This window comes from Leptonotus elevatus, chromosome 6 (assembly GCF_054856555.1).
Source record: "Leptonotus elevatus isolate MCC_2025b chromosome 6, RoL_Lele_1.0, whole genome shotgun sequence".
Taxonomy (NCBI): domain Eukaryota; kingdom Metazoa; phylum Chordata; class Actinopteri; order Syngnathiformes; family Syngnathidae; genus Leptonotus; species Leptonotus elevatus.
Window position 1 is genome coordinate 3293996 of NC_141244.1, and position 20481 is coordinate 3314476.

At 39.5% G+C, this 20481-nt stretch overlaps 2 protein-coding genes across 7 annotated transcripts; one reads left to right on the forward strand and one right to left on the reverse strand.

The window, feature by feature from the left end:
* The first annotated feature begins 5405 nt into the window (after positions 1–5405).
* On the forward strand, positions 5406–16314 carry fbxo32 (F-box protein 32). The gene is made up of 9 exons (XM_086078553.1): positions 5406–5668; positions 6321–6439; positions 6653–6702; positions 6826–6918; positions 8743–8836; positions 9900–10084; positions 10181–10363; positions 13407–13550; positions 15316–16314. Exons 1-9 carry the CDS (start codon positions 5556–5558, stop codon positions 15403–15405), a joined length of 1071 nt encoding a protein of 356 aa, XP_085934679.1. The 5' UTR covers positions 5406–5555; the 3' UTR covers positions 15406–16314.
* Positions 11124–20466, reverse strand: prelid3a (PRELI domain containing 3A). Of its 6 annotated transcripts, XR_015095378.1 has the most exons (8): positions 20300–20466; positions 19765–19933; positions 19584–19673; positions 17946–18016; positions 17763–17865; positions 17539–17613; positions 14349–17435; positions 13631–13674 (listed from the first exon to the last, which is right to left on the reverse strand). XR_015095378.1 is itself a non-coding variant. In XM_086078557.1 (7 exons), exons 1-6 carry the CDS (start codon positions 20329–20331, stop codon positions 17554–17556), a joined length of 525 nt encoding a protein of 174 aa, XP_085934683.1. In that variant the 5' UTR covers positions 20332–20466; the 3' UTR covers positions 11131–17435; positions 17539–17553. The 6 variants fall into 6 exon arrangements, 4 of the variants coding, with proteins under 4 accessions (XP_085934685.1, XP_085934681.1, XP_085934684.1 ...); XR_015095379.1 differs by lacking the exon at positions 17539–17613 and having other exon boundaries at positions 11127–13674; positions 14349–14461; XM_086078557.1 differs by having other exon boundaries at positions 11131–17435.
* Positions 20467–20481: the final 15 nt, after the last annotated feature.

The following is a 20481-nucleotide window of genomic DNA, read 5'->3' on the forward strand; positions in this document are numbered from 1 at the left end:
AAATGGGTGGCGTGCTCTCCTCAAGTCAGGGATGAGATTCTGCCTCAAATTGAGGAGTTCAAGTATCTTAGGGTCTTGTTAACGAGTGAGGGAAGAAAGTATCAGGAGATCGGCAGGCGGATTGGAGCATCTGCAATGATGCGGACACAGCAACAGTCTGCCATTGTCACCGGTTGATCTACATCCCCACCCTCACCTGTGTTCACGAGATGTGGTTCATGATCTTTTGCGGATACAAGCGGCTGAAATTGTTTCCTTCGCGGCATCTGATGAATGTGCCTCCTTGGCGCCGCCCTGGTGAGGTTTTCTGTGCACGTCACACCAGGAGGAGGCCCCCGGGAACAACCCAGGACATGCTAAACACACGGTTTCCCGGCTGGCCTGGGAATTGTCTTGTGATTCCCCTCCCGGAATTGGATGAAGTGGCTGGGGAGATGGAAGTCTTGACTCACCCTGCTTAAACTGCTGCTCCCATAACCAAAACCCGGCTAAGCAGAAGAAAATGGATGGATTGATTTCCTTTTATCATTTTTTTAATTCTTTATTGAACAAACATAAACAGTTCAACACAAACCATCCTTCAGTTACGAGTTGACTGAACTCTTGTTGGGACTTTCTGTGCCATCTTGTCGTTTGGTCTATTACAGAAGTAGAAGCAATTGCACATCGCAGGATAATTTACCCCCACAGTTCACACCATAGTATGCATTCCGTCATGAAACTATATACACATTTGACCTGTATATTTTGTTGCACATCTGTTTCCTAGTGACTGTTAAATTGAATTGGTGGCAATTGCTGCAATCAATGCTTAATAAATGTCCAAGTTCGAGTCTGCATGTGATGTCGAAGACAAGAATCAAGCATGTGTGTGACCTTTTGCCCACATCAGGGTGTTGCATTAATACCACAACACTAAGCTGTAGAAGCAACCGTTCCAAAAAAAAGCATGGGATTAGAAATGAACGAGTCATACAGTGAGCGTCAAATGATGAAATAATTAAAACAAGCCATTTTCATACATATTCTGCCATTGTCACATTTTCAGGACTGTAAGAAGTATATTGTGATGAACAGAAAATGAACAGATGCAGTCAGTACAACAACACTCATAATGTTGCCCGCATAAACTTGAGATGATCTTCTTCCAAGAAAACAGTGTTGCACACCATGTGCTGCTGCTGGTCACATGTATGTTTTGACAGATTGTATAGTGTTATGAATTATGAAGACACTGAAAATGCCCTTCTTGCAATACAGACATACATGTATGAATACATTCCTTTACTCTCAAGTCCATGGACTCAATCACACTACACAGTATGGGCAGCTATCCGTAGCTTTTTCCCCCTGTCACTGAATTTTCTATGCTTATTATGCTGCAGGACACTAAGGAAGTGAACTTTACACGAGCAGACAGACATGTGGTTTCACTAATCTGAGTCTGTTGACTGAAGAAATGAGGGCTGACCTAGTGCTGCAGAGATCTTTACTTCGACAGCACAATAGAAAGTGTGAAAAAAAACTGAAAATGAAATACAATGGGATGGCCCCAAACTCTTTACAAGATAAACAAATGCACACAATACACAATGTAACTTAATACCCATGCCGAATGAGAAGGATAACTTGATCTATTTATATTACCTGGAGTGACTAAAGATCATGGGAATACACTTCCAAGCTTCCTTGTTATATGTCTAGATGTTTTGTTCTTATATTGAGTGGAATACATTGCCATAAAAAAAAGGGATTTCTCTAAAGACTGGTTTGTGTGACCACAAATTATGTAACATTATTAAAGTGAATCTCAGTTCCAACAAATTATGACAACATTAAAAATGTAATCAATTGTAATTATGGTAAAATATACATTTATATGTGTCTTATATTATATAATAATGTACAAGGTGATTTAAAAAGAATACACCAAAAACATCATGCGATATTTAAAAATAAATTAACTGTAGCTTGAACACACGCGCTATACATACCTTCAAGTGCTCAATGTGACCACCACCAGCAGCACGAACAACATAAAGCCGATATGCGAGTTCAATTGAATGGCGCCAGAAAGATTACGAAACGGCAGCGGTGAAATTGACATCTAATCAAACCTGGATAACTCCACCCACTATCAAATGACCAGTGATTCAATCCATTTCATTATCGATGACATGAAAAATCTAATAATGGCTGCAATCAACACAGTGGACTGCGACATCATGAGGCGCATTTTGGAGGATTTCTCATATTGGCTTGATGCTGTGTGTTCTGCCAGTGGTGGCAACATTGAGCACTACGTAAAACATAAAATAAAAACTTGAAAGTATGTACAACACGTGTTCAAGCTAGAGTTTTCTATTGTTTTTTTCGTTTTTGAAATATTGCCTCATAATTATGGCGTATTCTTTTTGAATCACCCGGTATTTTTGTGCTTAATTTTCTTTGAATAATGTTTTTGTGACTTTCAGCTCAAGCCAATGGAGCACTTTGTACATGGTGGCTAAGTCAGCAGTTGCTCACTGTTATCACACACAAAATGTGGGAGAAATAATCAGTTTCGTTCATTTGTGCTGCTACGGTTTAATAGATACTATTAATAACTGACCAACACCATAAAGAAGACTTTTTACGGCATAAATTGCCGAATTAGCAGCTGCTAAGTTGCTAACATACATAAATAACACTGCAAGACTTGCGTGAATCGTTGATCGACAGGCGTATCGGTGCAGCGTCTGCAGTGACGCGGACTCTGTATCGGTCTGTTGTGATGAAGAAGGAGCTGAGTTTATCGATCTACGTTCCTACCCTCACCTATGGTCACGAGCTGTGGGTCGTGACCGAAAGAATAAGATCCCGGATACAAGCGGCCGAAATGAGTTTCCTCCGCAGGGTGTCCGGGCTCTCCCTTAGAGATAGGGTTAGAAGCTCGGTCATCCGGCAGGGTCTCAGTGTCGAGCCTCTACTCCGCCGCGTTGAGAGGAACCAGTTGAGGCCCCGGGGACGACTCAGGACACGCTGGAGAGACTATGTTTCCCGGCTGGCCTGGATACGCCTTGGAGCTGGTTGAAGTGGCTGGAGATATGGAAGTCTGGGCTTCCCTACTAAAGTTGCTGCCCCCGCGACCCGACCTCGGATAAGCGGCAGAAGATGGATGGATGGATGGACTTGCGTGAAACTGCTAATTTCTATGGCATTTTGACCACACATAAAAGGGGAAATAAATCTGGATTGTACAAACTTGTAAAGCCTTTGTCTGATCAGATTTGAATGCACTCACTGGTAAGAGAGGAGGTAATTCCACGAAGCAGCATCACCGAGTTAAAAAAAAAAACACTCCTGACACTTCATCGGCAATCCAACATGTCCACCTCGCGCATGCATATCATGTTCTTTTCATCAAAGTGACTGTCAATGCTCTTGGGCGAAAAGTTGACGAATAAATGCTAGTTTTAGCCCTCCCCGCCATTGTAGACGGCGGCCGCGGCCCAATTAGCAGCTGCTAAGTTGCTAACGTACCCAACCCTGCAAGACTCGTTTTTGCCCTCATTGCCGTTGTAGTCCATTAACGCTGCGCCACTACTTTCCTGCCACAAGGAGGCGTGTTCAGAGAAATAGTCACGTGACGTCTGGATCTCTATAGACAGAGATGTATAATGACACAGTATGAAGTATAATAACAATCTGTACAGTATCTGAAATTGCATTGTCATTTTTGCTAGTCTCTTTTGTGGAAAAGTACTTACCCAAGGGGTCATAAAAGTCGCTAAATAAATATAGTGAAACGTTTGCTAGGTTGGCAACACTTCAGCCATAGTTACCTTGTTTGTAGTAGCGTCCACATGTGTGCTAACCTGGCAATAGCCAAGTTGATATTGTGATTCATTCAACGGAGTTCTCCACAATATCAATCTGGGACTGCTCCACGGTGTTTTGCTCGGGAAAGGTGGGAAATTCTGTACAGTACTTCAAGCTCATTGGACGATGCAGCATCTTGTGCAGTCTTCCTAACTTTGTTTTGACCAATCACGGCCGTGGATGAAAATGTCGTCTTCATTGTCGTTGTTGGGGGGGTGTAGTACGAACATCTAAAATGCACGAGGCGCCTCTCGCTGTTCAACATTCAACAAGGAAACGGTGAGTAATTCTGTGAGAACAGAATTATTTGCAACGTCCATTCGTCCATTTTATGTTAGTTTGTTTCACACGGTGTCCGTGGTTCCTGGTTTCGTCAAAGCTGCATATCCCGCCCCAAACACAATGTTGCTCTGTGATTGGTGGTTCGGATCGGTGAAAATCAACGGCCTCGGTACAAGATGTATTCTTGGGAGTGAACTCACAAATGCTGCGAGAATTCAAGGTTACAAGGTAAAAAGCACAATTTTCTAAATAAAAGCACTGCATATTTTACATTTAACTTTGACTTCATGGTCACTATGAAGGCGGACCAAATGTGGCCCCTGGGCTGTACTTTGCCTAGAGCAGGGATGGGCAAACTCGGTCCTTGAGGGCCGGAATCCTGCAGGTTTTGGAAGTTTCCCTCTTCCAACACAAGCTGATTCCAATCAACAGGATCTTTATCAGGCTTATGCGGAGCTTGCTGATGAGCTGATCGTATATCAGTTGTGTTGGAGAAAGGAAACATCCAAAACCTGCAGGACTCCGGCCCCCGAGGACCGAGTTTGCCCACCGCTGGCCTAGAGTGTTCTAATGTAACAAAATATCAGGATAACATCATTTTTGTTACTGCTATTTTGCCCATTTTCATTACCCAAACCGTTTTTCCACGTTTGCTGTTCTGATTATAATCCTCCTCTAGTTAGTTTAACAATGATGGATTCATTATCAATATTATTTTGACAAAATAGAGGACCTCAAAATCACATTTACTTGGGTCGGCTTTGTTTGTACCAGATGAACGAAGCACGCGTTTCTTTAGAACACTTTCGCCCGAGTCATCATCAGCAACAACTCCAAACACTTGGCCGAGTGTTTATATTGTATCCTATCCATTTGTAAAATGGATGGGGTGTATTCAAAGAAAACGTTTAATGGATTTAATAAATAAATAAATAAAAGTTAAATACATTTGAGTAAGTTAGTTCGTTTTTAATAGAGCGTCCTCGAGGTAACTGCTCGCTTCATAGTCCCAGCTGCCTGAGACGGTTACGTAATGCCAATGGTCTCTCAAAGCAGATCGAGCAAGCATAAAAACATTCCTTCTCGCGTATCTCCGACTAATATTTATGAACACGTGCATGTGGTGTCATCAGGACGTTCTTGTGTGATGTTGCGTTTCCGTGCGTGTTTTTCTCCCACGACGTTTTGCAACACTCCAGTAGATAAACAAAGCCACGTGCTGCAAGGGAAGTTTCCGAGGTGGGCGGGGCCATCATGCTTCCGGGAGCATTTAAGAAGCTGCGCAATGACAACACCGCAAGAACAACAACACGTTGAAGAACAAGGGTCTAACAAGGAGGGCTATATATTAACGCGTTCAGTGTTTTGTTTACTTCTTTTAGCATATTTACTCCACCCCGAACAAGTTAAGGATGCCTTTCCTTGGACAGGACTGGAGGTCGCCGGGACAATGTTGGGTTAAAACCGAGGAGGGATGGAAGAGGACAACGGTGGACGACAAAAACAACAACATCTCCGTGGAGAGGTTTGTTATCAATCTGCATAACCAAAAACGTCATTACGTTTTGAAAAATGTGATGGAAAAATAGGTGACACTTAGAAGACAGTAACATTAAATACACGCATGTTTGTTTTTCTTATCTGATCCTTTTGTTCCATGCCTCTTCTTCTTTTGCTAATCGCTCATCCTATTAATAATAACCCAACAAGCGAGTGGATTAACGCTGCGTGAGTCACTTTAAAAACGGATTTGATTTCCTTCTGCCACGAACATTTTGTCTTCAACGTGACAACAGGGAGAATGCAATCCAGATGTTTTTCGTGTATATAAATGGGCCAACAGTGTTGTTTTCTAAGAGTGTATGGCGTTTCCCAACCTTTATCGAGGTCAGGCACATATTTTGTGTAAATCGGGCACAACAAAAACGTCACAAAAAGAGGAGACAGTACACATGTTAATTACCTTATGCCATCTAGTGGAAGAGCATTATTTGTTCTGCTTGTCATTATGTGTCACTGGCATCTAGATGAAGAAAGACAATAAGTGTAGTATATGCTGACCATTCAAGTGGAATTGGATAATTTCCCGCACCACATCTGATGATTTCTCAGAGTTTATATTTGTTGTCCATTGCTGGTGTAACTAATAAAAATGTTATCTTTTATGGGTTTTGTAGCTTCTGCAAAGCCGAGCAAGAGTGTTTCATCAAGGAGAACTTGTTGCTTTCTCTCAGCTATGACATGGCTGCAAAGAAGAGGAAAAAAGACCTCATGAACAACAACACCAAGGTCCCATGTAAGTCACACACCACCATCTGACTGATTGTATCACTATACAGTGTCTGTTATTGTTGAGTCTGGATTTATTAATGATGCAATTAAAACCTCCAAGATAGCTTCCAGTCATAGATTGACATTAGATGCTCAAAATGTTTTTTTGTGATTAATTTCCCACCATGTCACAAACTCTATTTGAGGCCACTAATACAAACATTGCGCTTTCTCACAGATTTCCACAGGGAAAAGTGGATTTATGTTCATAAAGGAAGCACCAAGGAGGTAATACATAACCTTAGCTACCAAAACATTTTGTCATTCCTTATGTCAACATGTTGAAAGAACTCATTCGTCCTGTGGAGGGTAACTTGTAACCCTAATACCTTGTTAATTAAATTCTCCCAGCGCCATGGATATTGTACCCTGGGGGAAGCCTTCAACCGCTTGGACTTCTGCAGTGCCATCAAGGACACGAGGAGGTTCAATTATGTCGTCAGAGTGAGTCCTGTCTTCTCTCACAGTCGTCTTTGTTTGTTGATGAGTTTGGATTAGCCACAGTGATGGAGAGTGTGTGTCACTTATCAATGTTGTGCAGACAGTGCTGATGATTTTGACCGACCGAGCCAGTGCATATTTGTGTGTATGAGTCATAGCAATTCATGCTAATGGAGGGAGGTGGGTGTTGAAATAATGTCTTCAAAAAGCAGGATATTGTAAGGAAAAAAAACTGCCCACATATTTGGTGCGGGTTGACAACAATACTTAATAAAGTGCTTATACTGTATATTGTTTGAAAATAGGTTCATCTTAAAGTCACAAAAAGTGATTATAAAGCCTCAAATTCTAGCTATTGCTATACTTATGCTTGATTTGTAATATGGATTTAGCGGTTATAAATAAAACCAATGTAGTAACTTTACCTTCCCACCCTTATTGTCAAATAGCAGCCACTATCCATTCTGTTCCCGGCAAAGCCCACTGATGTAATACATTTCCACATGTGAACCCACGTGAGCTGCATGTGGGCTGGTGTGGGAGGGCTTAACTGCGCAGTGAGTTGAGACCCCTCCTCACAGGCCTCATGAAATTCAACCTGCTGGTTGTCAGGTGATTCTGACTCTGCCACTCTCACAAACACATGCAACTTGTGAATCACATCCTCTGTGTTTTGCACTTAATGTCAACATGTACAGATTTTTTCTGTAATATTTTTTTGCAATGCATCATGCCAAGCTCTCTGCCGATAGAAGGTCATGTGTAATGGACACCTTTTAGTGTAGCCTCCAGAGCTAACGCTAACAATATGTCTGTGTAACACGATCGTCCAGTCTGAACACAACATTCTTGGTTACCGCTTTCCTCTGCCTACATCTGATTACTTCACTCCGACTCACTTTCACAGATCAAATTCTTTGTTAAGAGACATTTAGTGGGTCCGGAGAGAAACATAAAGTTATATCTTATTCTCTACTGTCATGTTAATATCAAGCAGTCTTTCTACTACCATCTACTTTGTTTGTGAAATAATGTGAGATGAGTGGCAGACTATGAAGTGCAGTTTGGTGAGCCACGGGTGCTAAAAGTAGATACGGAAACGCACGTTGTTCTGCCCGGCTGCTCTACAAAGCGCGGTCATAGGATTAGGCTGAAGGAATGCAGCAGGAAGGAATGAAAAAATTAACAAGGTGCAAGCAGACAAACTTAAAAGTTAGCAAAATGATTAATGATTAAAACCAGTACTTTATATACAGTGTGTTTTAATTCATTTATGAAACACCAAAGGAATGAGAATGTCCGGTGATTGTGCAACTTTTCTCATTTACGATGTCCAAGGTCAAACATGTTCTTCCATGATGTCACAGCATGTGTTCCATGCCATCCTGTACGTGCTGTTTGCAAGCGAATGATAACCACACACACACACACACACACACACACACACACACACACACACACACACACACACACACACACACACACACACACACATACAGAGAGATAAATAATTCACTAAATTCACTTGACATGATCAGCAGGCAGTGATTAAAGCTGGTTTTGCCAAGCTTTCTAGTTCCCTAGGCTATGGGCCAAATGCTTCCCAGCAGCTTCTTCCCACTGAAAACACTCATCAGTGAGTTTCATCCCAGGTGGATTTCAGCCAAGCTATTTTTATCAGTAGTGTGTGTGCAATATGTATATGTTTACTTATGAACCCAGTACAAAAACACCCTGAAGTACCAAATCAGTGGAACATAGTCTCTCAGATGACAGCATTCAGCTTATGCTCCTTTCTCCCTCTTCCTGCCTCTTTTTCTGTTGAAGCTGCTGGAGCTTATCGCCAAGTCACAGCTGCCCTCACTCAGCGGCGTGGCTCAGAAGAACTACATGAATATTTTAGAGAGAGTGGTGCAGAAAGGTAAGTAAGCCTTATTACTCTTCTGATCAAAGCAATTTAGCAAAACTCCATTGAGGGTTTTTATTGTGGACGAGGGGCTATGTGGAAATATTTAATAGTTTATTTGCAAGATGATAGGTAAACATTATGTATATATCTTTAAAAAATAAATAAATGAAAAGCACTGCTTTAGCTACATGATTTGGATCTTGTGTCCCAATTATACACAGTAAAATCTGTAGAGTAAATTTTACTCTAGACAGTCAATTTGGTGCCACTCTAAATAGGGTAAAATTTACACTTGGAAGTATTCAGAGTAAAATTTACTCAAAGTATTTTTTGTTGTGTATGAGAGAATTTGCCTTACCCCATGAAAAAAAACCTTTCACTCAGAAATTCTAAGTAAAGGGTTGAGGAACAAACTTACAACCCTCAGCTTGGGAGACTGCCACTCTACCACTTGAGCTATGCCACTCCTACTGTTTGCTTATATCCAAAAGGAGACCTCTTGGAGATAAGTTTCCTGCTGACGAGCAATATACTAACACACAGTAGGAGCGGCATGGCTTAGGGAGTAGATTGGCTGTCTCTCAATTGGAAGTTGTGGGTTTGTTCCTCGACCCTTGAGTGACTTTTAAAAAAAATCTCTCTTCAAAGTGTAAATTTTACTCTGTTTAGAGTGGGATCGAATAGACTCAGTTTAGAGTAAAATATACCGAATTTACTGTGTAGTTATTTTGCTTTGTATATGCTGGGACCCACAGATTAACCTATTTGCAGATTTTTGTACAATTTTATTTTGTCATAATTTTTTTGGGGGCAGGGCAAACTGCATTTTTTGTGGAAAACACTTATTGGCTGTGAATCCCCGCTTATTAGATGGTAGATAAACAAATAAAAACTAGTTAGAGTTTGAGATTTTCTTGTTAAGGTACTATTATGAAGCCCCCTGACCAAATTTAACAGCACAAAAATACCCCACCACCACTCCATATACACAACATTACATACTTTCTGTGGTGCTGAGCAAATGTTAAATTTGTCTTTAGTGTCCATAATGACATTTTCATCACTCCTGCCGTAGTGCTTGAAGGCCAGCAGAACGTGCGTCCCATCAAGGAGCTTCTCCAAACGCTGTATCTTTCACTGTGCGGTCTGGTTCAGGACATGGGCAAGTCTGTGCTGGTGGGGAACATAAACATGTGGGTGCACCGCATGGACAACATCCTGCAGTGGCAGCAGCAGCTAAACAACATCCAGATCAACAAGGTGAGACAAAAAAAAAAGAGGCACTGGTTACAGTCACAGTGCTGTTTATGCAAGTCCCAAAAAATCAAGTGCCAACTTTTTTTGTGGCCCTTCCAGCCAGGATCAACGGGTATGACGCTAATGGAGCTGCCTGCCAGCCTGCAGCTGAACATCATGCAGCGTCTGTCGGATGGCAGGGACTTGGTCTGCCTGGGACAAGTCTGTCCAGAATTGGGGGGCCTTGCTGAGGACCGCCTGCTCTGGAAGAGACTCTGCCAGTACCACTTCACAGACAGACAGGCATGTGGACATTCAGCACAACTGTAAACATACAACTTATTTATTTTTCAGAGCCACAAATATATCTGTGATTTTCTCGTGTCTCCTTTTGTAAATGTTAAATTCTGCTTGTGAGTTGTTGAATGTGTGTTTGTGCATGGGCGGGCATGCGTATTTATTTTTTAGACAAACATCACGCTATTTCAAGATATTCACACACAGGTCAGTTCCAAACATTCATATGCTATCCCTACACTTTCAATCTGTCAGGATGCAATGTTGAAGTCTTTTGAATGGGAATGAGCCATCACCCGTTTCTTGTCAACAAATTGGAAACTGAAAAATGGAAAACTAGCCGTTATCTGCTCTTATATTACATATGTCTTTGTTTAACAAAAGTCGGGAAACAAAATACAATAAATATATTACAGAGCTTCTTCTTTGCTACCTCTTTGGCTGTTGCTGCTTTAGCAGCTTAGGAGAAGGCAAGTGAACAGTAGAAGGACATCTTCCTGTCAAAGCAACGTAAGCTCGAGGGGAAACAAATTAAAGTGATATTTTGTTTCCTAACACATAATAGATGATCAGATCAAGGCTCGTTTTTCAATTTACAGTTTTAAAAAGAGAAACGTCACACAGCTTGTCCTGTTCAATAGACAGCAACACTGCCTCCTAGCGGACAGAGGAGGCATGACTTTTCAATGGTGAATGTTAGAACTGCCCTGCGTGTGAATATCTTGAAACAGCGTGATGTTTGTCTAAAAAAATAATGCGTGTGCCCGCTGATCCATAAACGCACATTGAACAAGTCGCAAACAGAATTTAACATTTACAAATCGTAAGTCATGATAAATGCACACACAACATACAAAATTAGAAAATCGCAGATATATTTGTGGATCTGAAAATCGCACATGTATTTGTGGATCTCAAAAACATGTGAATGTCACGGATTATATTTGTGTGAATAATTTTGAGAGGAGTCCCGCCCCATATTAACGTACTACTTCAGTGGACAGGGAATTTTATCCTAAGCGTGAAAATTCATTCACCACACATTATACTGTGATAGGTGTAAAATCTCAAACACATAATAGTGTTTAGTTTTGAAGCAATAATTTAATGGTGTATTTACTTGTCGTATTGTGTCTATGGTTTGCTGCTTATCAAATGCTGGTGAGCATAGTGTGAACTAACTGCAGTGCCATTATACACTTTAACTGTATGGTATAATTCAATACCACAAAAAAAAATCCCAGTAAAAGTTGTAATTAAGTCTTTTATACCCAAGCTGCAATAAAGCAGGATTCAATCAGTAGAAGAGCGTGAGTGTGTGTTTACTCCACAGAAGTGACTTCACACCCTGCTCACAATAATGCACTTGATAAGACACGACGCTACTACCTAAAGTGGTTTACAGTGTTTGGCAAAATTTCAAACAATAACTTTTTTTTCCCTTCAATTTATTTCATTCATTTTTAAAAGAAAAAAAGACAATAAAAAGCAATGCTCAAATTCAAAGTAAAACAAAAGAATGAAAGGGGACAGAAAACAGTAAAACTTGTTTTGTCTGCCCGTGATCAACAACAACAAAAATGCACAAAAACAACAATACAAATGTCTTTTCTTTTCTAAAGAGACAACACAAATTTAATGACAACGAGCGGTCAAGACTCTTTCGGTGTTACAACAAGATCATTCTAAATAATTCAACTGTGTGTCCTTGTGCTATATATTTTTTTGCAGTAATTGTGCTTTTATGCTTTAAAAAATAATAAAAATACAAATAGACTGAGAAGACTATGTTTTATAATCCAGATTGTTCCACAGACTGACACCTTGAGTTGAAATACATCTTCTTCTTTTTTTTTGTTCTATATTTAGGTTTGGAAAAAATGCCTGTTCCTCTTAATTAGTACTCACTTTCCCTTTTTATAAGTTTAGTTTGTATATTAACTGGTAAAATTTCATGATGGGCTTTGTACAGTATTTTAAGGCGGTTAAACTCCATCAATTCATTAAATTTTAAAGTTTTTAGTTGTATAAATAATGGGTTAGTGTGGTCTCTGTATCCACAACCGCAAACAACACGATTAGCACGTTTCTGTAAAAGAAAGATGGGTTCTGGGTTTTGGCTGCACACCCCCACTCTTCAATGCAATAGGTCAGGTATGGAACAATCAATAAATTATATAACGAGAACAAAGCATTCTTGTTCAATGATTCTATGACCTTGTGTAACACGGCTACGGTTTGTGACACCTTAGATTTGACATATTCTATATGCGCTTTCCATGTTAAATGTTCATCAATAATGATACCTAGAAACTTAAATTCATTAGTCCTTTCTATTTCTATGCCTTGCCGTCAGAGTTGCTTCGACATCCATATTTCTACAACTGAACATCATAAATCTGGTTTTACTCATATTTATAGACAGTCTTAGCAGTGAACCACTTCATAATATTCTTGAACTCATTCTCTATTACTTGTAATACATTGTATATATTTTTCCCGGCATGAAACAAAGTGGTGTCATCTGCAAACAAAATACATTTTAACAATTTCAAAATGGTTCTAATATCATTCACTTAAAGAAGAAAAAGTACTGGCCCCAGAATTTATCCCTGGGGCACCCCACAATTTACATAACTGTGTTTTGATTGCCTACTATTAAATTCAACATATTGTTTTCTATTTTAAATAACTGGCAACCCATTGATGTGCAACGTCGTATACCATATTTAAACAATTTATGCAATAATATTTCATGATCTAAGGTGTCAAATGCTTTCTGTAAATCCACAAAAACACTTACTAAAACATGTTTTTTATCCATGGCTGTGCAAATTTCTTCAGTTAACTCCATTAATGACATGGTAGTTGAGTGATTGGAGCGAAACCCATATTGGCTATTACTTAAAATTGTATACTTACTATGAATTTATTTAATCTTGTGATTATTTAAACTTTGTGACAGTGGCGCGAGAAACAAAAACTAAAGTGCTCTTTTATCTATATATTTATTTAAGTCATGTCTTAAAAAGTGTTGTTCCTTTATTAGATCCGAAAGCGTCTGATGGTGTCAGACAAAGGTCACTTGGAATGGAAGAAGATGTACTTCAAGCTGAGCCGCTGTTATCCTCGCCGAGAGCAGTACAGCGACACGCTGCACTTCTGCTCACACTGTCACATCCTTTTCTGGAAGGTATACACATTTGTTTTTATATTACACCTCAAATGTATATAATCTGGTGGTGGAATGGATTGATCCGTGGTCGGTTCGGATCAGGCCCCACGGTTCGGATCGCACACAATCCACTGATTGGTTGCTGAGGAAAAAACAACAACAAGGTTGCAGAGGGAAAAAACAACAACAACAACAAAGTGCACATTCACAATAGACATCATTCAGACATGTCAAGGAAGCTGAAACATACTCAACACACCGCTTACGCTCAGGGTAACTTCAAAATAAAGTTTGCCAAATAATACATTGACGGCAATGCAAATAGCTTTAGTAGACATTTGCTTTGAAAGGGGGCCACATCGTGGCATGATGGCTAGCTTGCCATTCCTTTTAGACATTCTTAGTTTTGATTGACATTAAAGTTGTGACCAACATCAACACAACGCTATCCCGAACTTATATTCAATCGCTTATTTAGGACGCTAAGAAAGTGCTAATTAATTACGCCATTGTATGATACGGCAGAAGTCTCCGACGTAAGTGGCAGCAGTGGCTAGCAGCTAGCTGTTAGCATTATCGATGAGTGCCTGGCTGGTAGCTGTAAATGAGTTTGACAGCTGGTACCTGGCTTACTTGAATTATTTTTCAATATTCTAGACCAAGTCTCCTTTGTAATTCACTCTCCTTATTTAAAGTAAGGGAATGTGCCTTAAAGCAACATTTTTTTCAGTTTATGTTAATTATGGCGGCGCCATATGGACTGCCTGAAGGAATTAGGACATTAGGACACGTGCATTGTGTTATTTTTGAGCTCACCCCAGCGAGTGAAAGCCGGGCCAATGTTGGTCCTTGACTGTCCTTTTATCCAGGTAGCTTCCGTTTTTCTTTTTTGTCTCCTTAGACAAAACTTTTCAGTTGTTTTGCAGCTTCTGCCAGGAAAGGAGTAATCGTGCGTCAACATTCAAATTGACTTCCATCTTTGTAATGAATGGGTAAAGGGGGAAGTGACCTATGCCATAAAGCAGTCAGCACATTTGTATTTTTTTGTGTGACAGTGCCATCCTCCTCAAAGTTGCTTAGTGCCAGTAAAAATTATACAGACCCCTTCAGGCCATGGCAAAGGTACCATTCAACTATTTTTAAGCCAATGTTTCATCAAAAGAGTTATGAAAATATTTCATTAAGATTTAAAAGTTCCTTCGTGCTACTTTAAATTGCACTTTGATGTATTTTCATTATAAAAAAAAAAAGATAATAGAACTTTGTCTTCATTTATTTTATAAAACTCTTTTGCCCGTTAAAAAAGAAAAACATTCAACTCAAAATGTCAAACATAGCCATTTAGATTGTAGGAACACAACTTTAAGCCATTAATACCTTATTTTACACATGCACCATGTATAAAATAAGAATGTGTCTGCCTCATATTGCACTTATAGGTGTGTTCCTAAATCCTAAAGCGCTTTTGAATTTATCTTTTTTTTTTTCTAAATGGGAAACACGTTTTACAAAATAAATGAAGACACTAAATCCAAATCCTACACGGCTATATCAGGCATTTTTAGTTGCTTTTTTTTTTATTTAATGGGGAAAAGCCTTTTACAAAATAAATGAAGACAAAGTACTATTTATCTTTTTTTTTGTTGCTGATCCGAAAAACTATCCAATCCGTGGCTCAAATCAGTGATCTGATCCGAACCGTGACTGTTGTGATCCGTTGCACCACAACTATAATCTACACTACAGTATAAAGTATTTCAAGTGTTGCAATTTGCCCCCACAGGACACAAATCATCCGTGCACTGCCAACAACCCAGAAAGCTGCACCATGGCGCTGTCCCCTCAAGACTTCATCAACCTTTTTAAATTCTGATGCCCCTCACACTCTCTGAATTACATATGAACAGAATGTACATACTGTACATAAACCTGTATATTTTTACACCAGCATGTATATTCAGACGAGACAAGACTCTATGGCGATCAGGCAGTGGGACAAATATGCAATTGAGATTTTAGTTTTACTTTTTAAAGGTAAGAGTCACTGTTAGGTGAGTGAAAGAGAGCTAAGGAATGTTGGAGCAATAATAATCCTTGTGCAAGAAGTGGGAGCACTAGGAAGTGAGGTAATGCAAAAGTATGAATTTGTTGTGATGGGGTTTTTTTCAACACAGGAATTTGGAAGGTTATTCATACGAGTACATCGGTGAATTTGTGATTTGTTATTGCTAAAGGTGACCACATTGGGGTTACAGTGTTTAAAGCACAGAGGGTGTTGTTTTGGTTTGGCACTGTTATCACTAGAGGCTTCAGTACTGAAGACAAGTCAAATATAAGCAACCGTGTCGCAGTGCATCATGATTTTTTATGTACTTTTTCACTTTTGTAAAGATTTGATACTTTTTTTTTTAATGTTTTGTTCATTTTATGCCGTGGCTGCTATTGCAGTTGTTTATGCCTTATTGCAAAACTTGAAACTGGTAGTGTTGACAGTGGTAATTTTTCCAGATCCTGATGCTGTTTAACAATTATGAATATATATATGTATATTCTGAGAGTTTGTGCGTGTGTGTATTAACATCTTGATTTACTTCCTAAAGCCTCCTGCATGATAAAGAACCATGCTGCATATTTATACAAATTTGGGTTAGTAGATTAGCTTGTTTAAATGGGATTTGAAAGAATTGCAAAACTCTCATAGCAATGCTCAACCAACTGATGTACATACTATGCAATGCATTCTATAAACGATGTTGTGTAAATAAAATATTTACTTTCAGAAGCACTTTGTATTTATTCAACAGAAAAGTGTTTTGCCCACGTTTCTAGAGCATGAACAAAGGCGAACAGCGCTCTCTTCCGGATAAATGGAAAACTGCAAGTGCGTCAAAATTCTGAAAACAAGCTACTCGTCACAGACGGAGAATTGACATTCGACACCCACTGCATCTGCAGTAAGTCAGCATGACATTTTCGTTTCATTGAAAATAACCATGAAAGGGTGGCTGTTATAGAAAACAGATGGCGATCTACAGTTCATAGTTCATATAGTCGTGATTGCAAATGTTATGCTAAACAATTGGTTGCAATAGTTAATATGAACTGAAACTTAATATCAGAGAATGTGCATAATGTTGCATAATTCACTCCTTGTACCATTACAAAAAAATCTTGATACTTATTCAATATTATTATTAGGCATGTTTTGTTGTGTAACACTGTGTTTTAGTCTCCCAACAGGTCTACAGTGTAGTTCTACACACATTCAAAGGCATGGCGGGTGTGCAGTGATCACACACTCACTCACACACATGCAGCATTATGAAGCCAATCGCTTTTCAGACTGCACCCTCACCCGTCCTCTCAGTTGCAGAGTTTGAGGTACCATTGCCTGACTTTGCATCAAAAGTGATCTGGTGTTTTGTCATAATGTAAGCAAAAAATAACTCCTATCACATTGGAGAAAGCAAAGCTGAATTAACGCCCTAGTTATTATACTACTTGTGTTTTTTTCCCCTCATACTTCATGTGCAGTATATTTTAAATACATCAAAAGCACCTTTCTTTCTGACGACATTTTGCCACTTGCAAAAGTTTAACCGTTTCTTATTATTCACGATTGTATAGATCACATCCCTGATCACATCTTAATCATGTTATTCGCAGCTGCAGACTAATAGTTTGACATCAAAGTCTTATACATCAATTAACAGAAGTGCCCTTTCCCGTTGTTAATTGTGTTGCACACAAAGTACTTTTTTTTTTTTAATTGGAGCAGAAGTTGGTCATTGCAGTTGCTCCGGTTGAAACCACAATTCCACCAGTGTCACTCTTCGTGCGTACTCCACAGGTAAGCCCGTGTGAGACTCCTCCATGCATTATTCAAGTCATAGTGTGGCGGTCCTGCAAATGCCGAGTGTTAACAATTAGGTGAGCTAGAAGAAACATGTAATAATGAATTAGAAATACAGTTTTAGCAGAGGAGAAGAAAGTTGCTCAGGGTTACCAGAGGTAGTAAATGTCAGAGAGTAATATTTTCTCTTTCAGAGTTCTGAATAATCCACTCAATAGCATCCCAACCCTAGAGCGCCACCAAGAGAAAAGGAAGATTAAAGGACAGACAAACGTCATACATGGCAAAGCATCAGATGATGTAAAGCAAAAGGTCGTGCAGGTTGACAAGGAAATTTCATGCAACGATATGCAAGTGTGTGTGTGTGTGTGTGTTACCTTCCTAGCATTAGCAGACATTCTCCTCGCCATCATGCCCTCCAGGTAGCTACTCAAACTCACCCCCTTCACTGTAATGATGGCCTCCTGCGTCAGGATGGTGCTGTGGACAAGAAACGTACAGCAACATTTATAAAAAGGCACCTAATAAACTATAGATGGATGTGAAAGAAATAAACTTACACCTCAGGGTTGTCTGGGTGAGGTGTGTAAAGGAGCCTCTCGTCTACTGAGATCAGGTTGGTAAGAGTAATCTGTGGGTTAAAGCAACATGCACCATAATTTCAATACATGGGACCATTTAAATGACGGTATTTCTCCAATATGGGCCTGCACTTTAGTGGCTAAAAGATGTCATGCCCCAATTACTTGCTTGCTGCCGTGTCCATTAGAACAAATAAGAGATGCATCTCAAATAGAAGATTTACCACAACACAGGAAACACAGAGAGCAGAGATTGCAATGTGGAAAGCTGAAGTATAGGTGGACTGAAAAGAGCAGCTATATAATTAAAAATGGCTTCCACAACAGACCTTTTCATAATGTGTGTAAACTATAGACATTGACATACCCCAAAAGGTTTAGGGTTTTCTTTGCTTTACTCAGGAAAAAATATCAAAATGAATCAAGTGGAATCTGAGGTTTAGAAGGAAAAATTCAGTGGATGTCGTAAATAGTTGATGGTACGACTGCCTAGCTGCAGACTTGTTAAGTCCAAACCTCCATTATCGGGTTTGTGGTATACACTTTCTCTCATTTGGTCAGGTTGTCTTGAGTAATTTAGCCACACATAATGAGTTGGCTGCCAGCTGAAGTCAGATCTTGCACACGACACTCATTAAAACACTGAAATTATAAACTATTCCATAGACTATTGATTCCCAATCACGTAGCAGTTTATTGTGTCGTAACTTGTGAAAGCTCTACAGGCGTTCTGTGGAAAATCACTCAATTTGATATAAAGTAACAAGCAGAACAATTAAAAGTTAATCCACTAGATGGCAGAAGAAGGTTCTTTTGCAGTATATACTTGTGACTTGATTGTATACCATGAGTTTTTCTTGGCTCAGTAAAAGTTGGGAAATACTGCCAAAGTGCTATTATTTGAAAAATACACACAATTAAGACAGAAAAGATTTAAGAACTATATAAATATTTGTGTATTGTGTACCATGTAAATTTCTCTAAAACCTAAATGGGCTAGAACACTAGCAATTATCATTGCTAACATCTGCGTCTTTCTTATTATTTACTGTTTCACTATATCAAAATGACTGATATGTATTTAATAACACTATTTTTATTTTTTAATTGGCTGGGGTTTAATTCTACTGGTTGACAGAGGTGTGTGAATTATCCAGTTTGAAAAGCCACTAACTGTTCATCAGACAAGTAACTCCCACATATGGGAAATAATTAAATTTCACACAATGACCCCAAAAATATCATCTGCTTACTAGAAATAGTGTATCTTTGGTTATCTGTCTATGCCAGTGTCATATAGTAACTGGCAGGACTATAAAATGCTTCTCCCACTAGATGGCAATTAACTTTTGTATGCACCTATTGCCAGTTATACAACAGAATAATAATCATAATACAATAATAGCTTTGTGTTCAATGGAGTAATATGTGAGTAAATTGAGAAGAAAAAAAAATCAGTATTCAGTATATACATATTCTTTATGTTGGGTAGTATGCCAGGAATTTTTTCAAATGTAAATTATATGCCTTGGGCCAATAGGTTGAATAACACTGTAATGGTGAAATGATTCCTTGCCCACAAAAGGGTTGAAATCTTCACAATACTAACAATCTTACATTTGTCGAGCAGAGCTCCATCTTTTTCTCCTCAGGGTCGACTATGGAGTGCTCTTTCACGTATGTCTGCAGGTGGCTGGTTCCCAATATCTACAAAAACAATAACAGGAAAGGACAATCAACATAAGTCTCCGAGTAGCTATACTGTGAACAGAGCATGGTGATAGATAGCATGACTGACCGCTCGTACGATCGCCGGTAGGCCCCACTCTGTGCTGAGGAGTCGGTGACTGTGCAGACGTCCTTCTGCGTCCAGGCTGCGGTCCAGCACATCCACGCCCACTACGTGTGGATTCATTGGGTTGGGGTACTTCCTCATGGCGGCCTTGATCACTGTCTCCCATGGGTAACTTCACACAAACACGTACAACATAAACTAACTACCTTTCCTAAAACCTGCTTTAAACAGCATATGAGCCACTTTAGGTGCACCAAAAGATAACTGAACTCCTTGTGCCAGCCAGAGAGGTACAGTATATTCATTTGACAATAAGTTGTTTCCTATTGTGGCTGTAGTTTGTTCAAAGGGCACACACGGTATACAGCAGATAAACTAAAACAAACATTCAAATTCACACTCACATCCATTGCCATTTTATGCCCCCCCCCCCCCCCCACACACACACACACAACCATCGTGTAGCAGGCATTGTAGCATCAGTGAGCGTTTCTCTGTTTCATGTGGAATTCTGAAAAGAAGAAAAAAAGTACAATACCTGAACGCATGCTCTGTGCTCCAAATCTTCATGTTTCTAACGAGATTAGTGACCTTGTCTCTTCAGAATACAGATGTGTTACAATCAGGAGGAGGAAAACGAGGAGCGAAGCCGGTGGAATATCGCCATCAAATGTAAAGTCAGCCTGAGTTAGATGCTCAAGTCACCTTTGGATTTTCAAA